Source organism: Glossina fuscipes, unplaced genomic scaffold (assembly GCF_014805625.2).
Source record: "Glossina fuscipes isolate IAEA_lab_2018 unplaced genomic scaffold, Yale_Gfus_2 1, whole genome shotgun sequence".
Lineage (NCBI taxonomy): Eukaryota > Metazoa > Arthropoda > Insecta > Diptera > Glossinidae > Glossina > Glossina fuscipes.
In genome coordinates, this window is record NW_023998415.1 from 42,143,627 (window position 1) to 42,162,550 (window position 18,924).

Consider the following 18,924-nt stretch of genomic DNA (forward strand, 5'->3'; position numbering starts at 1 on the left):
TTATATTTTTCAGAAATTCTTTGAAATTTTCAATTTTTTTTTTCAACAATTTGTTGTTGTTCGTTTTCTTTAAAGTAAAGAGCGTACGTAAGGAGATTTAGGCGTAGTCTTCCTTAAGACTATATACAGAGAGATGAAGAGAACCAAGTAAAAAAATATTATAGTGAGCCACGGCCCATCATTAAACACCCTATGCTAATTCGCTTAGTATAGTTACGAAAATTGGACCGATTCCGATTATTATCAACGGCGTTCGTCTTTGGTACGAGTCATCAAAATATCTTGAAAATTGCTGCTTGCAAAATGAATGTAAGAACACAAATGGACAGATGGACGGACAGGCAAACAGGCGAACAGGCGAACAGGCAATCTATAATAGAAAGTGGATCTGTCTCAAGTCCTTATAAAATAATCAAATTTCATTTTTCTTTCCTGTCTGTCGACAATAAGGCAGACGCAATAAAATCGATTCATACTCTTCGTACCTTATTTTTAGTGCTGGTTTTTTTTTTTTTTTTTTTTTTTTTTACATCTAAGGGGAAAGCGTTTAAAGCTATAGATTTGATTGCGCTTGAGTCCAGCTGTCCATAATTAGCCTTTAAATTTTCGAAAATTAATTGATAGCGAAATCAATTTTTTTTTTTTGATTTCCAAATTTCGAATTAAACTATTGCGTAGCACGGGTAAAAGTTTGCGAAAGAACACCGATATGCTTGATCACATAGGAATTCGTTCACATGCGTTCCACAATTGCTCCCACATTACACCTCAAACGAATATATGAAAAACGCATTGTTTTGTTTAAATTTGGTATTCAATGGAAACGGATCAATCCTGAATTGTAATTCAGGATTATATATTTGGTTCGCAAGGAATGCTTTACGTGTTTTCTTCAAATTCTTTTAGTCCAGCAGGTGTGCTTTAAAGCAAACCACCATCAGATTGGAGCCCAATCGGGGTAATTAAAGCAAATCTTGCCAGTCAATGGCAAAAAATTTGATACATAATCGAGCGAATTAAATGAACAGACATACAACTTGTCGCCAAACAAGCAAATGAGCGAAGGAACAAAGTCCCGAATGAATGTAGACCGATGACCTTGCGGATAGACAGACGGTGGGTTTAACAGCCATGTGCAAATGACTTCAACACCCAACTCTGATTATAAATAGAAATGAGGAGATATTTTACGGTCTCAGATAGACGCAACGCGAGGAAAGAACCAAATTTAATCAACGTTAACTCCTCAATCAAAATTAAACTGAATGAATTGATGAATTAAAATAACCTTTACTGTATTATTTTAATTGTTGCTCTCCATCTTCTTATGCAATCGTAACATTTTACCATTCTTCTGCAGTTCGCTTTCAATGTCATCTTTGAATTTTTCGCATATTCCAACGTAGCATTATTTCGTAATTTATCATCATTTTTAATCTAACACAAATGATATATATCACGATATATTTTTTTTTTTTTTTTATATTTTTTTCTACTTGCAGGGTCACTCTACAAAAGTTGGGGGTATATTCATTTTCTGAAATCGTTAAAAACAAAACTTCACTGGCATGCCTATGAGGCATGCATATGATTCAGGGGATAACTGGGAGCTTATCCGCCCATCTACGTATGTCCTTTACAGTATCCAAACTTTGGATCACAAATATTAAGGTAAGCGGTTTAAATTGGCAGAGAATCATTGTTAAGAATGAATCAAATCGACTAAAGAACTCGCCTACAGTACAACGTAAACTGGGACCATCCCTGTTTTTAAAAGTTTTTTTTTTGCTCATTACTCATTCAAATTTCGAATGTTTGTCGCTTTTGAAGGTTCGGCCACAGCCAATTACTTGCATTTCTTGGACCTGTAATCGTAAATGTGTAAACGTTTATAAGGAACGTGATAAGCCGCTAAGCAAAATAAGTTCCGCAATTCTTAATATAAAAGTTTATTCAGTATAGACGATTGGTTTCATTTCTTTTTTGTTATTCATTAATCTTACATCTTAATAAAAATGTTAAGCAATTTACGCATAGCTTATGTTTTGCTATTAATCACAAAAATTAGTGAAACAATGGTCAGTACATCCATCAGCGAAGAGTCCACTGTGTTGGAGAGATCGAGTAAAAGTTTTTTAAAAGAATTGGTATTTGAATTAAGCGGCAGCAGCCTTTTGTGGCCATGCGAATCGACAAAACATATTTATATACAGTCGGGTCGTTATGTACCACGTAATGTGATAATCACACGAGCACAATTGCAACGCGATATAATGTATGTGGCTTTGCCGCGTTACAAACACGGCGTACCCTTCACTTTAGGCAAAATTCAATTGACAAAAGGACAATGCATAACGAAAATAGCACCGTACCCTTGCTGGGCTATACAAGAAGAGGGTAACTGTCAGGCCTTACAATCGGTTGTCGATATAAAGCTAGATCATTATGTAAGTACAATCTTTTATTTTCAATAAGAACACGTGTAATCACTGCAAAATTATATATATATATATATTATTATTATTATTATTTATTATTATATATTATTATTTATTATATATATTTCATTTTATTTATCCGACCCAAACACTGATCCATTTCCTTACTTCCTTATCTATTTACCCCACTTTTCAATTCCGTATTGATTATGATGACGAGGCAAACATCAACCCACTCACACATTTTTATTCTTTATAGAATCAAGTCCAAGCTCACTGATTGGCCATTGGTGAAAAACACAATTTTTTTTCATTTTTCTTCATTTTCTTGGTGTTATTAGGGTTTTCTCTGGATTTTAGATGTCGGTATTGTTAATACCTTAGAACAACCGATACGTCGTTGTAAGCCAAAAATTGTAGCCATTAACACGCTGGACGGTAAAGTGGTCAAGAGTATTGATATAAACAATTTATTGACAACTGCTTCACGCTTACAATTTCTGGTCGTCGATTATGGATCAAACGGCAAACCTTTCGTGTAAGTTCTTAAGCTTCAAATTGTATACGCAACTCACATCACTATGTAATGTAAAAATCAAAAGATCAAAAAGTGCATTCATATTTTAGAAAAGCATGTAATTATGTCAAAAAAAAAACAAGCAACAACATCGTCATCATACTGAATATATGGTTAGTGTGAGAGGCGAAAGTGATTGTCAACGTTAATGTAGAGATCAAAATATTGAAAATTTCTCGAAATTCCATGCAAATATTTGGTAAGGATATCTAAAATTTCAATGTAAAAACATTCTCAATTAGCATATATCTAAACATAAAATGCTTATGCCAGGGCATGTACCCTTTAGGCTGTTTTTCCCAATAAATATTTATACACAGGCGCACCTTTCGTAAAAATGGCCGTATCAAGCCTTTCTATACCGTCTATAAAGACGTGCGACGTGCAAAAAAAAAAAAACAAAAAAAACAGAAAATTATATTCGGTCGTGACCGAACCTTTTACAGCCATTGCCGTTATTCTAAAAAAAAAAAAAAAAAAAAAAAAAAAATTAAAAGAAATAAATGTTCATGCTCTGTAAGCAGTGTAGAGTGGGCATGGCTGGTTTTTTCGAATTTCAAAATAAAAGTTTTTCTCGCGTAGGCGTGTCCTTGGAAAAGTTAAAATCACTTCGGAGATAGAATAAGGAAACGCCCACAAGAGCAAAGGATCTTAAAATACGCTAAAAATAATAAGCATTTGAATAAAGTTTCAGTTCATCTATCTATTTGAAATGCTGAAGAGCAATTTATATAATTTGGTTTTGAAATACTAAACACATCGTAATTGCCCAAAGGCAAAAAAAGCGATCTTTTCTCGATTTAAAAAATTTCAATTACATACTTTCGGGCTTAGCAATATTTTAATACTTTTGCATACTTTAAAGCTTACGAAGATCCTTCGATGGGGAAAACGTTGCCGTTCTGCGAAAACTTTCTGAAATTGATAAAGTTGTAAGCGACTTCTGCTTCTTTAATTATTATATTGAACACAGAAAACTTAAGCAAATAAATTAATTAATTTGACATAATGAGAAAATATTTTAAGCGAAATAGGACAGGCAAAGGGCACACAAATTGTTAAAAATACATTCTAAGAGTAAAGCCTTAAAGCATTAGCATCTAAGGCTAGCGGCTTAATTCAAATGTCTACCGCTTTTGAGACATGCACTCACGACCATTGACTTGTCAATCAAGATCCTTTGCCTACTCGACCATTGGATGACCTGAAATACATATAATGAAAATTAAATTTATTTATTACCGAATATTTATTTATCCCTACATAACTCCAAACAGGTGATTGGTTGAAAACCTTCTCGTCGTTTACATCAAGAATATCCCGTCGAATAGAAGTATGATTCGAGCGATTTTGATGTTGATCGGCCGATCAGAGCAAATATCAGTTTCAAGGTCAAAGTGTCGCATATCACGATCTTCTTTTCCTATGTTTTCGTTCATCAACATTAAGAACGCGATATACTTCGGCAATGCAAGCTTTCCCGTTCTTCGTATGTCTCATCTCGGAAAATATTGATTCAAACATTCATTTTTTTATCTGATTATATTTATCCGATCAATAATATATCAGAAATTTTCTCTTTATTAATTATTTAATTCTTTTTAGTTATATCGCTGATGCTGGCGCGCATAGCATTTTAGTTTACGATATTGCTGCTTCTAAATCATATCGGATCGTTTTACCTAAAGCAACATCCCCCATCACTGACGTCCTTTATATGGTCTTAACATCGCCTGGCACTGGCAACTCTACCTTATATTTCACATACCTCACCTCAGCGAATCTCTATTCGATAAAAACAGAATATCTGCGTATGGGCAAAGGTGGAGACGGTTCCATCGTTAGTGTTGGTACAAAACCATATGGAAAACAAATGGTTCTGTTAGGTGCTGATGGTGGTAATGCATTATTCTTTCGTTATAAAGGCGAAAATGACATTTACTTATGGAACACTAAAACTTGCTTTAAGATCAGTAACTTACAAGAGATACAACGCGGCGAAGATTGTCGCCTCACTACGCAGGTGCGTGAAATGACACATGCGCAAAGAAGAAATTTACGTAACGCTATAAAAATTAACGCTTATACAGCGCCTAAGAGATCTTTGTATTCAAAACTGATTAAGTTTTATGGCGTTATTCTTGTCTCCGATATGTCGATATATCGTTTGACTTGTTGTTCTTTTTTTAATCCTTTTTGCGGTACCTTGTTTTTCTCTAGATATTGCCGGGCCATAAACATTTTATGTGGGCTTTGGAAAGCAATTTTCATGATTTCATATCTGAGCGCACTGGTTGCAACGGAGCATCTATTGTCTTACATCCGGTTCTACAAGAGTGCGATGATTAGAATAAGTAAGAGTTTAATTTCGGCGATTAAGACTGTTTATGCACATCTAATAGATATATGCTCTTAAATGCATATCACTCACTGTCTTTGTTCTCTAATACAATTTTAAATGAAAAGCAGTACTTATTATATCTTGAGGGGCTGGAAATTACTACTACAAATGAAAAAAAAAGAAGAGCAAAAAGGAAAATTGGAATGAAATGCAATGGAATTTTAAAAATTTCAAAGATGTACATACAAAAGCTGAAAGTTAAATGGTTAGCTATGTAACGTTTGAATAAATTATACGAAAAAAAAAAAAAACAAATTTTTGGATAAATTTTTTAGTTGAGCTAAGCAAGCTCAGCTGTAGAGCTAAAAGCTCAAGAATAAATTATGTTAATATGACAGGAAATTTAATCTTTTCTAAAGCCAATGTCATAGTGTCTTCACTTCTACACACAATATTGTTTCTCTAAGGCTTAAAATAGCATGCAGCTGCATCTTTTACTACGAAGAAGAAATCTCAGCAATGTTTTGGACAATATTTTACTACTCCAACCTATGGAATTTCACTCATACAACACCTCCAAAGTTATTTTAAACATTCTTAACAAACATTAGCAAATCAAAGAAAACCTTTGGTAAAATCACTTCGCATCAAAATCTATATATATATATGATAATATAAGCTGGACATATAGCTGGTGAATCCTAGCGGCCTCGTCTGAAGAGGCTTAACATTGCATTAAAAAAAAGTAGAAATCCAAAACAAGAAGAAGCAGAATTGAAACAGGAATTAATCAAACACATATGAAAAGTTTACCCAATAGAAATTCGTAAGCACTCAAGAGACATAAGGGAGCTGAGTCAATGAAGTTTTTCCATATTTTCCACTTCTTTTAAATTTTATATTAAACATCTGCAAATGGTATATTAATGTTCTGCGTTGGTTCATCCTTAGTTGATACGATAACGATTCTTTCCTAATTTTACAACATCCCGATGAAGGAAACCGTACTTGGGACTTAAACGCTGTCCCTTGTACAGTCTGTAAAGAAAGACCGTTGATGTCTTTATTATTAACACCAACAGTATCGGTTATTAATTGACAGAAATTTAATTGTTTGCTGCTTTGCTGCTTTATTTCTTTCTCATTATTTATACAGGCATAGAAAGTTTCTTCACGTCTACCTATATCGGACGTATATAAAACAAAGAGGTATAGATTTCTTTTAACTGAACATTCGCAATATGTACAAAAGAAATCAAAAATTAATGAACAAATATAACTTGTTTTTGTTTCATCGTTTACTTCATATCGAACAATTCTACATATATATATTATACTTGCATACACATACAGTAACATGTTTTATGCAAATTTTTCATATTTTGGATAAATTATCGTACAAAACGCGTTGTTTATTTACTTTACATAACTGATGCCTTAACATATTATATTTTATACCCATCACCGAAGGATGAGGAGTATATTCATTTTCTCAAAACGTTTGCAACGCCCAGTAGGATGCATCAGAGACCGCACAAAGCCCATACATTCTTGATCAGCATCAGATTTTAAATCGATTTAAGCCTGTCCATGTGTCCGTCCATGTAACGCCTTTTGCAAACATCACGCAGTAGCAATATTTGATATTACTGCATACTTCCTTATGGTGTGTTCCACCCGCGGCATAACATGTTTGACACAAATCGCAAAACTGTCCTGCGGTATGTCTTCGCGTGTATTGCGTTTTTACAGAATACTTTTTGGTGCTTTTGTCGCGCTCACTGCACCAACCAGTTTTCATGTACTTTTGGAACATGTCTATACATAAATATTTATGCCAATTTCTTTATTATTCTGCTCAAATCGATTGATGTCGCATTTGGTCATCGGGAATTTTAAGCCAGAGGAATCAATTTGAATATTTCTCAAGCTCAAAGACGATCTCACAAATACTTCCAGTTCGTGTGAGGTACGTCCATTTCGTGTGAGGTAGTCTGCGTAATTCCTCTACAGTCGGTTTATAAAAGTTATAAACGATAGCCGCTAATACGCACCATTTATAACAATAACACATCAATATTTTTCACATTAATTGCATCCTTTTTAGTATATACACCAACTGGCAAAAGTGCATATAACAGGAATGGACCTCAAATGGCAGTTAGTTAATTAGAAAAATTTGAATTGTCCTAAAGCCCAATCGCAATCTTGTTCCTGCTATTCTTCAGCTGATTTCTTAAGCTTGTCAACCTTGTATTTGGCTTTGTTGGTTTCTTTCGTTGCAGCAACGAACTTCGCTGAAAAATCATTATTTCTGTTTCCACTCACTTCACGTAGTCACCAAAAACCGCCAAACTAAATTTTACACAGTTGAATTCATCTAATTTGGTTTAAATTTGCTCGTGTATAAGTGTTCGAATATCGTGTAAAAATTCATCGATTGATATCTCATCGCTCAAGTTGCTAACAATTTTGAATTGAAGCACATTTATGATAAATTCATTTTCTTATTGGTCTTCAAATGGGTTTTGCATTTTGTTTTCATCATAAATACTTGTCACGAGGCGCAACATAACTCACAGCCAGAAACTTTCGCGTTGGTACTATTTTCAAAAAAATCCTTTAGATTTACGGGCATTACTTGTAGACGGTCCGTCGTTCATACTGGAGGCAGTAGGATGTTGTTCCACACTGCTACGAGTGCTACGACTGCTACGAACTCTTCAGACAAATACGTATGAAAAAAATGAGAAAAATTACTGTGTGTCACACGCTCACCACTTGTTTCCTTGTTTAATAAATTACCTTGATCTGAATCCAGCTGACAGATTCTCGCAAGCTTTGGACAGCAATCGTCCAGTAAATTGTGATCTGTTTCGTTCTAAAAAAAACACATATACATTTTTTATGTTTTTAATATGTGATATATAATTTTAACAAACTGGTCGACATGATGGTTTAATTATTTCTAGAATAAGATAAGAGAAAACCCTGCTTATATAGGATAGAAATGTTGGCGAACATTCAAGCGTTCGTTATCTGTAATCTTCCTTCTGCCGTTTGTTGCCCACTTTTCCTCGACAAGTACGGTCATAAAGCAATAAATAAAACACAATTTTGACTTTTTGTCTATAACACGAATTATTTTTTCACTTTCAGTGGGGTATTTATACGAATCCAAATACTATTAAGAAGAATACAAATGTGAAAAGGATCATTGAACGTTTAAGTGTTTTGGCAAGCAATGCGATGAAATAGAGGGCATTATATCTTTTTTTCTTTCCTGGAAATTTGCCTACGCATTTCTATGCACATTTGCGTTTAGTAGTTATCAGCCTCAGAAATAATGCTTATCCTTGAAGGCACGCTTTTGTCGTTTGTTCATTAGAATATAGAAATAGAATATGAGGAAATATTCGCCTTAACCGAAGTGCTTATCACTTTCGTTCCGGAAATTTGTTTATGCATTTGTATGCACGTTCGTGTTTAATTGTTGTCAGCATAATAAATAATTTATGTCCTTCCAAGAATAATTTTTCGTTTGTTCATTTGGATGTAAATAATAAAGAAAGGATTGATCGAAGAACGTTTTTTTTTAGTGTTTGTATATGCTTACGAAAAATCCCTTTTTCACGGAAAATTTACTTGGATTTTGAATTGTTTACCAGGCAGGAAGAATATGTTTTGTTATTTGAAGGGGAGGGGAAAGGGCAATCGTTACGCATGCAGGGGAAACGATAGGCATGTGTTTGCGATGAAGAAGTGTGTAAGATGGCGGGGAAGATTTGCGTGTGTGTGTGTGTGCGTTTGTTTCCAAATATATATACTAATAACCGGACAGGATGAAATGTTGACAAATAAAAAAAAAAAAAAAAGCAAAAATTATTTTTCTGAAGGCCAATGAAATAAAGTACCCCTTACCTGTCGTCATCAGCCCAATTGAGTTAAAAATAGTTGAAAATATTTTTCTCCGGCTATATAAAAATAAATACGTTGTCCAAGTGGTGTCGATTTGTCGATATATTATATTTAGAAAACTGCTCGCTTTTCATTTATTTTATCAGATTGAAATCTAAGGTTAAGTACACAGTTTTCTTAGTTGCTCGCACAGATGATATAGGATAAGGCAATTTTTTACAAATAAGTAATTTACTCACTAAACTTATCTCGGTGATTGTCTTCTTTTTTTTTTTTTTTTTTTTTTTTTTTTGATAATAAACCTAATGCCGGATACGAATGTAATATTGTTTGAGTAAAATTTTGTTATTAAAATTTTTAGCTGAAATTGATGAGTGATAGATTAATACTAATAGTTAACTAACAAGACTATCGTTCTTGCGGTTGTGTAAACGACTTATTGAAATTATTGCTATAATAAATAGCAAGATAAATACTTTTTGTATATCATTTAAAAAAAAATTATTGAAATTCAGTTTATTTCGGTTTTTCAAAGCAATATATATTTAAATTCTTTATTTTATTTCAAATTAATTGCAAATGCATTACAAGTAAAGGAACGTATACAGAAATAGTTGTTTGATATTTTGCTTCTTTCATAAATTTGTTGACATTTAATTTTATATTCTCTTGTTGTCTTAAATAATAATTAATTTATATGAATTAATTGGTTTGTGTAATTTTTTCACGTCGAAACATTCACACTTACATGTACAAAAAAAAAATTTTGCTTTCTGTTTTTTTTTTTTTTTGTTTTTCTTTTTCTAAAAAAAGGAACCTGTTTGTAAAATGTTATGAAAAATATATATTTCATATATATATATGTATATATATATATAGGTGTGTTATTTGTTTAATTTTCCATCTAATAAAGTCAATGTTGCTCGATATCAAATTTTGCTTTCAAACTTATCAAAGGCAAACTTTTCTATATATATATATATATATATACAGTAAAAGTTCCTTATTCGCGGGTTAAAAAAATGCGATACAATTCCTCTATTCGCGGCTATAAATTTCTTTATTTGCGGACTCTAATAGGTATCCAACCCAAATTCCGTATTTGCGGTTTCTGTATTCGCGGCACGTATCCCCCGCGAATAAGGAACTTTTACTGTATAACATAAATAAGGACGTGTGAAACTATAGCTGTAATGGACCACGGCCCACTATTAAACAGCCTACACCACTTCGCTTAATTGATCTATTGAGGTAACGATTTTTCAAAATAAGGCGTTACATAGGAGGTGGTTGAAAAACTGGTCCGGTCTAAATCATTTTCAGTAGCATTCGTTTTGGAGTCGGCATATTAAAGTTCATTGAAATACATTAGAAATTGTGAGCTATGGATTGAATCTAAGACATGCAGACAATCTTAGCTCAGTTCGAAAAGAGATTCTGAATTGATCGGTATAATCAAAGAAGAAGATTTATTCCAACTCCTTCTGCGTATTGTATACATTCGTTTATATATCCTTGTAATATACCCGTGTATCATAAGTAGTGTACGGTGTAATAAATAGATAAATAAATAATAAAATGCATATATATACATATATATATATATATATATTTACATATTTATTTTTACCGTGTAAAATATGATGTTAAGACGCTTTATTTTTGTGAAAAATGTTTATAACCATCATCGAACTAATTACTTTAAAAAAAAAGCTCGATATAATACTTTTATAAATTTAATCATCATAAGATTCTGTTTGAGTCATATGTGTTGATGCATTGCGTCGCCTCATAATTTTGGCCAGAAAGCGAAAGTTCAAATCAAGTTTGTATTGCAAGCACATTTTGGTTTTAATCAATCTGATCTCGTCCGCATTCCTGTATACCCTATCTGCTTATATATATATATATATAGGCTGTGGTGGATTTTAAAGCATATACACTCTTAAGTGATGATTGTGAAATAATACAACGCCCATAATAACAAAAAAAAAAAAATCCATACATACAGATATTAATTGAAAATTTAAACTTGAATATTTACTGAGCCCATTTAAAGTATCGATGCAATAAATGGCTTTACACACTTATAAAAATGTGTGCCTTATAAGAAAACTACTTTAACTTAAAACCTATTACACGTATTTCTTACGTCTATTCATGAGGCAAGCGCAAAAAGGGACAAAAGTTCCGATAGCGCAACTGATACGAAAATAACTAATAAAGCATTTTATTAATATTATAGTTTTGATGTATTGGTGACGGGTATTAAGCAGCCGCCCCAAGGCGAATATAATTTTCTTAGTCGTTTTACTTAAACAAATTCTAATAAGCAAAAAGCTTGTAGTGTTTCAAAGCTTCTACGCTTCTATGCGAAAATTGAAATATTTCGCTTAAGATATTCCAAGCAAATGAATTAATAGGTGCTTAGGGTAGTTTAGTAATTTGTTTTTTTTTTTTTTAAGTAATAACTCGTAGGATTTTATAAAGAACGTTCGTTCACGTTTCTCAATTAGTAGACAACAAACAAATACACGAAATTTATTTTATGAAATGCTTGCAAACATTTAAAGCGATATCGCATTCGCGCTTCAGCGCAAACCGAACGATTTTATATTAACTTCTTATCAACTAAATTAATTGAATCTATGCTTTGAAATGATTAAATTTTACATTTCAATACACTTCGCACATACACATAGCTAATAATGATATATATATATATATATATATATATATATATATATATATATATATACATATATAGTTTTCATATAAATTTGAATGATTTAGAAGATAAAATGAATGAATAATAAATACGTTTTAGTTGCTTGCGCGTATATGAAAATATTGTTCGTTCACTTCACCTTATTGCAAGCTGAGTGGTATGTTGTTGCAGCCGCCGTCATATTCGCTCTACTCATATTCGTATAAATCAGACATTTTCCCATTGTATATTGGGAGAATTCAGTCTTTGCCTTAACTCCTATATGCTTTTATTAAAGCTTAATGCTGCACGCAATTTGTTGCGTATACGAGGCGAAGTCCAACGCGAGCTTGACGAATTACCCGAATTGCTGCCAGTGCCACGTAAATCATTTGGCGAAACACCTTCGTCAACATCATCAGCTTCCGTTTTAATTTCCATCTTTTGAACAATTAAACGTAAAAGTTGATGCTGTTGCTCTAAAGTACGCCCGATATCGCGAAGCTTACGTTTTTGTTTCTCTAATTCGCTATTAATGTAATCATCATTATTTTCAAATGGCATCGCATCCAGTGAGGCTTGAAAGACAAAAGAGGCAAGAAAATAATACAAGTAAGGAAATTATATTCGATCGTGACCGAATCTTTGATACCCATCACCGTTACACTAAAAAAGGCAAAAAATAGGTAAAAATGCTAAATTTTTATGCTCCATAATACGGAGTGGCTGGCGTCTGATTTTTTCTATTTTTAAAATTAAAATTCTCGTCATACGGTCATACGGACGTGTGGGCGTTGTAGGCGTGTCCTCGTAAAAGTTTAAATCACTTTGCAATTCTTTTGCAAATTTGTAGGCGACATCGTCATTTTCGCTAACGTGAGAATGTCTACCATAAATATTACGCAGTTGCGCAGGCAGACAAATGGACAGACAAAAAGGCGAACATGTTTAGGTGCATTTCAAATATGAAATTTGCCCAAGAATTTATCTATTTTGTGGAGTTTTTAAAGCGTGTTTCGGCGACTTGTAATGATATTGAAAAAAAAAAAGAAGAATGTTTGCACCCTATAGTACTGGATAGGCATGATCAATTTATTCCATTTTTGTGCACAAATGCTACAGTATCGCCACTAGAATCAACAATTTCGAAAAAATCAATTTTTTAATCCTTTGCAAAAACAGCGGTGTTCTCACTTTATGTAGTACAATAGGCGTGCCATTGGACTGATTGAGCCCAGCCTGTATGCAAGAACTTTCAATGTTTCTGCCAAATTTGAAGTCGATAGTTTCATTTTTGCGGCCCGAAGAATCTTTACAACAGAACTTACGCAGACAGACAGACAGACAGACAGACAGACATACATACAAACGGACATGCTTAAATCTATTCAGAATTTGATGGTGATCAAGAACATATACACTATGATGCTTTCTTCTTGGCTTTGCAAATAAATAATCAAATAAAATGAATACATCCCTCATGTTTCGGTGATGGATATAAAAGCAAAAAAAAAAAAAAAAAAAAAAACAAAAAACAAAAAAACAAGAAAATTGTCATTTATCTTTTGATTCCATCCGTTCTCCTTACTTACTATCTTCGGTAAAGGGATTTGAAAACCATTTTCTTAATATAAAATCAAAGAAACCCATTTTACTTTTTGTCTCGTTCGGATATTCAATTAATTCCATTTTATCAATTTTCTGCAACCACATCTGAGGAAGTTTACGCTCCAGTTCCGTATGCAGGACGACCTGAAAGTTCGAAAGTTCAATAAATTTTATTTATTTACCTATTTTTTTTTTTTTTTTTTTTTTTGTTAGGCTAATTAGCTATTGGGGTTGACGTTATCTTTTGTGACGGGTTATGTTATCGACTTTAGTTATTTCCGGTGCATTATTATATTTGTTTCGTTGTAAAGTTAGACTTCATAATTACAGCGGTTTTAAGGATTACACATTAGCGTCGTTCCAGCAAAAATTATAAAACGAGAAAAACATAATAGTGAACGGGTTAGAAGGCCTCACTTCTTTCGATAGCAGAGAATTGTGAAACTTAGCCTGGCTTTCTATCCACAAGTTTTGCCGTGAGATTCAACGAAATTCAGGACATTTTAGGATAATAGAGAAAGTACCAGTTTAGAAGAGTTATAAGATGCTGGATGATACTAGAGATTAGGCCCAGTCATATGACGAGTTTGACTACAATTTAGCGGTTCTCAAAGCAAAATGTCCGAGAACGTAAAGCGAGTGAGTAGTGGCGCACACACGAACGGTGAAGGTGAAAACGTACTCCTTCCTCCGTGAGCACGCGGATTAGCGTGCTTCAGATTTTAAAAGTTTCAAAAAAGTTGCTATCAAAAGTCGGGCCGAGAGTTCAAACATTGTCGCCTACTCAAGACACTCGTGGCACTTATTTCTCCCCGGGCTATCATCATACGTTTTGCAATGAGCGAAAAGCCATGCTCTCGCCTTTTCAACTCTACATTTTTCGTACCATTTTTCTGCGATGCAGACTTCCGCAGGCATGATAGTGCCTGCATGGAGGAAGAGAAAGAAATGAATGAGTTCCCAATAAATTTCAGGTCAGGTCTATAGCGATGCCGCGATTGGGATCAGGAAAAAGATAGTAGGACATGCCCACATTAATTTTAAACCGATTAAGAATTTATATGTAATCGAGGGAACTAATCTAAAGAATCTTCATTCTTCGACGGTGCGATGCAATTCAAAGTCATGCTATGTGATAATCGGAAGCTTAAACTTAAACTTAATATGAAAATGATCCCAATCGATCAATTAACATGGTTACAAGTTGAAAGAACAATGCGCCGTTTTTTTTATTAGAAGATAGGGAGGTAGTAGGGAGTATTCAAGAGTCGTCATCATGCGAGATTTCCCACCTGGTTATTATTAAAAATTGCAAAAAATGATAAATATGCGAGCGATTAATTAATTGAAAATTTTATTCAATTATAGTAATTACGCCTTCAGTGATTTGCGATAACGATAACGGCCGCATTATGTTGCAAGATAATATTATATTATTACAAATCGCTAAATATATAAATGAATGGTGATAATGAGCAAAGTATACCTGCATTGCCAATCTTTTTAGTTGAGCATTACGTCTTACGGATTCTATATCACCGACAGCCAGACCAATAAGTAGATTCATTAAAAGTATCGGCATCAATATCATAAAAATACCTAAAAATTTTTAAAATTAACTTTAACTTGCTCTTGCTATTGCTACGCGTAGAGATGGGTATGAATGGGCTTTAGATCACGAGTACTTACTTAATATTAAGAATGATGTTACAGGAACTTTCAATTGGTCACGATAATAGGTATTGACGTAGGTGCCTACAAAATCCAATTCACCTAACATCATTGAGAAGGTACGCAACAATGACATCGGTATATTAGAGAAACTTAAATGATTTGGTTGCGGATCGATAATCTGGAAAAATGAATATATGAAATCGTTTGATAAAACGTTCAATCACTCAATTTTAATTCTATCGCGTCATTCATCTTCGTTTACCTTCGACAATAGTATATAAAAAGCCAAACCGAACGCTATAATTAGTATCGAGAAAACCAATAATACTTTAATAAGCGTTTTTAAAATCTCGAGAAACATGACCACATAAATGCCAACCTTTAAAGTGCAACAAGAAGAGCATAAATAGAGAATAAATAAGAAAAGAGCAAATATAATGATATTTAGTTTGAGTTGAGATGAAAGCTCTTGCGAATTTCTGACTTACTTGATCGAAACGTTGCAAGAATAATAGTAAACGAAACCATGATAAAAATACCGATATAGAGGCGGCCGAATAGTGAACATTTGTTATAGCTCCGTCTGTTTTACAAACTGGTGCAACCATTATCAAGGTTGATATGTATAAAATCCATGATATCAAGTTAACAATTTCCAAAATATAATGCAAACGCTGCTGATAGATTTGAATCAGTTCGCGTAACGAACTCAATGCTATATAAACAATTATGGTACCGGCGCATACACGTATTGTTGGCGATTGACTTATGCTCTCATAACAATCATCATGTGATATTGAATTATTGCGCAATTGCAGTGAACCGATTAATGATGAGCAATCGATTAGATCGGAACTGATCGAGATAAGCAGAATATGCATTGAAATTGAAATGATTCGATAAAATTCCTAATGATAGATGAACTTACCGATTACGTATCACATTAAGATTTGCAACAAAGACACGATTTTTAATTTTAATGCCATTCATCATTAACGACGAATAAATGGTAACGAAAAGCAAGAATATGGAATAAACTAAAAGGTTCGCTAAATGAAAATATTTTCCATATGAGTTCCATTTCATTTGCAAATATTTTTGACTTAATGGATGTGCCAGCAATTCAACGCGTCCATGATTGACCATCGTCTGAAATCAATAAAAATCATACGATTATAGCATTGGGGCCTTATATGTGTTTTAAACTTATATATTTGTTCACAGTCATCATCGATGATATATATGCCTCATGTTATGTTAATTTTTTGATTGCCCTTATAAATCCTAGAAGTATGCACCGGAAATACAAAAGTTAACCAAAAAAAAAAAAAAAAGAAGATGAAAAGAACAATGAATGTCCAATTTCATTCAATTGCCGTAGAGTAATAATCTCGATTCCCCTCACTAGTTGGGCTGGATTCTTAGATTATTGATGATTAGTGTATTTTAGCGGTAAAAATATGGGTCAAAGTCTTGACTTTAAACTTTACTTTAGAATAAAGTGCAGTAGAGCATCGTAAATTATAGAAAGGTAATTAAAGGAATTCCTCTACATGCATGAGATAAATGCTTACACGAACGATAATTGTTTGCAAGGGGGCGCTTTGATGAAGACGACAGACGCCAGCATATTCTGGCATATCAAGACATATCGATAAGAAAGCAGAAAGAATGATTGCAAAAAATAATCCCGTTGGGATAACTTTTGTGTTTTACATCAGGATGTCGGTTCATTATCCTTTGGCCAGGAAACGTATACCGATTTCGTGTAAAACGAGCGTAAACGCAGAAATAGTTTTACCAAAATCCATATAACTTTCCCTTAGTATCTTCTTTTTATTAAATAAATTGAAAATAACTTCGAACTATCAACGTTTTATACAAATTGAAAAGAAATAAAAAAACCAAAAACCCGGATCAATTTGATACATGAGAAGATTGTCGAGCCTGCCGGTAAAAATGCTTTGATTTTTAAACGATCTCTAAGAACGTCCAGTTTCATGCGTTCGCGAAAATTGACAGCGTTCGGACTTTTCACAGCTACTGTTACTGGTTTTCTCTTCGTAAGCTGAGCTTAGCTAACTGCATTTCGAAAGTTTCTTAATATAGAGAAATATATTGGGAAGTTGTTAGTTGTGTATCCGATCCTCTATTAATTGTAAGAAGGCATAGGCAACTTGATGAAAACTAATTAAAATTCTTGTTTTTTATTTCTGATCATTTTTTTTTTTTTTTCTTTGTTTATGTGAAGCGACCTTGAAGCGTTTTGTAATACAATAAATAACAAATTAAGCTGGATACTGCTACTTATGAATAAGAATTTATATGAAAATGTTTTTGATTTTTTTCATTTTTTTCATTTCTTCAATTACACTTCTTTTAACAACAATTTACAAATTACATAACCTTAAAAGTAAAGAGTTAATCACAATTTACAATTACGAAGAGATCTTAAACTATAAAAATTAATGCGTGCAAAAATAAGAGTAAATAAAAAGAGAACTGGAAATCGTCGTCTTAGCTCTCTTAGTCTAGCGAAGTACATCGATTAAAAGTGTGAGAGATTGAAAATCATTAATGTTCAAAAGAATCGGACGAAATACGAAGTGTATGGTATTGATTGCATTGATTGTAACATGATAATTGCGTACTCTTGATGTAGGTTGTTGTCCTGAAAGCTTGATTCTGATTTAACCTGGTCTGTTAATCGGCCCCCTCTGCCAGTCCCATGTCTTTGTTCTTTATGAGAAATTTATGAATAAATTTTTCATATTGACACGCTTGGGTCTTAAGATGAACATTGTCGAAAATCGATTAGATCGAGCACTTTAAGCGGTTTAATCGATTGCAAAATCTCCCCTTGTATAATGATTGTGTTTAATAATTTCTTTTATGTAAGAATTTTTTTTACAATCTCTCTCACACTGCTCCCTAAGAAGGTTTTCTAAGTTTATTTGCAATTAATTACGAGTACGTTTTTGTAGCAAGCAAGTATTGGCTTTTAACCTAACTATCTTAAATGACTTTTACCTAACCTACATATATATATATATATATATATATATATTGACTATAACATCTGTCGAAAATTCTTCCTAGAAAAAACGTAGTACCTTTGGCTTTTTCAAACGAGTTGAAAGGACCAGTCATCCCCATTCACTCTTTTCGAATATAACCAAAAATAATTGTAATTTGATTAATAATAAAATTCTGATTTAAAAGCACTTAAGGGCACATAATTAAATGCATTTCTCTGCCTATTAGATGCCTTTACTTAACACATTCGCCTGAGTGGCCGAATAGGCAAGAGTCTCGACTAGCAACTCAATGGTCGTGGGTTCAAATCTCAAGTGTGGTAGAGTTTTTAATAAAGCCGAAAGCCTTAGATGCTATCGGTTTAAGACCTTAGTCTTCGAATTTATTCTCTGACTAAATTTATAATAAAAATAATAAAAATACAATAATTGTTTTGTGACATAATTAACCTAATACTGGTTCCCCATTGTCTTATAAAGAAAATAAATATATATATATATATATTTATATATATATTTGATCACATTAATTCCTTTGAAGACGTTATGAGCTTAAGAGATGTGCATGTCAGTGCTCTTTGTGCGTCAACCTTCTTAAAAAACTACTGCTGTACAAAAGTGTGTAA

The 18,924-nt window shown here is 33.0% G+C and overlaps 2 protein-coding genes across 2 annotated transcripts in view; one reads left to right on the forward strand and one right to left on the reverse strand.

The window, feature by feature from the left end:
- The first annotated feature begins 1,967 nt into the window (after window positions 1-1,967).
- LOC119631756 (major royal jelly protein 1) lies at window positions 1,968-5,641 on the forward strand. Its single transcript, XM_038024244.1, has 4 exons — window positions 1,968-2,447; window positions 2,780-2,976; window positions 4,621-5,038; window positions 5,236-5,641. The coding sequence occupies exons 1-4, from the start codon at window positions 2,016-2,018 to the stop codon at window positions 5,362-5,364; spliced, it is 1,176 nt and encodes a 391-aa protein (XP_037880172.1). The 5' UTR covers window positions 1,968-2,015; the 3' UTR covers window positions 5,365-5,641.
- A 6,619-nt stretch (window positions 5,642-12,260) lies between these two features.
- Window positions 12,261-18,924, reverse strand: part of LOC119631656 (transient receptor potential cation channel subfamily A member 1) — a 51,818-nt gene continuing 45,154 nt past the window's right edge. The window contains exons 11-17 of the mRNA XM_038024052.1: window positions 16,192-16,412; window positions 15,752-16,118; window positions 15,526-15,642; window positions 15,279-15,441; window positions 15,076-15,188; window positions 13,574-13,733; window positions 12,261-12,559 (exon numbers count right to left, since the gene is read on the reverse strand). Coding sequence (XP_037879980.1) covers window positions 12,261-12,559; window positions 13,574-13,733; window positions 15,076-15,188; window positions 15,279-15,441; window positions 15,526-15,642; window positions 15,752-16,118; window positions 16,192-16,412 — 1,440 coding nt within the window. The remainder of the gene's footprint in view (window positions 12,560-13,573; window positions 13,734-15,075; window positions 15,189-15,278; window positions 15,442-15,525; window positions 15,643-15,751; window positions 16,119-16,191; window positions 16,413-18,924) is intronic.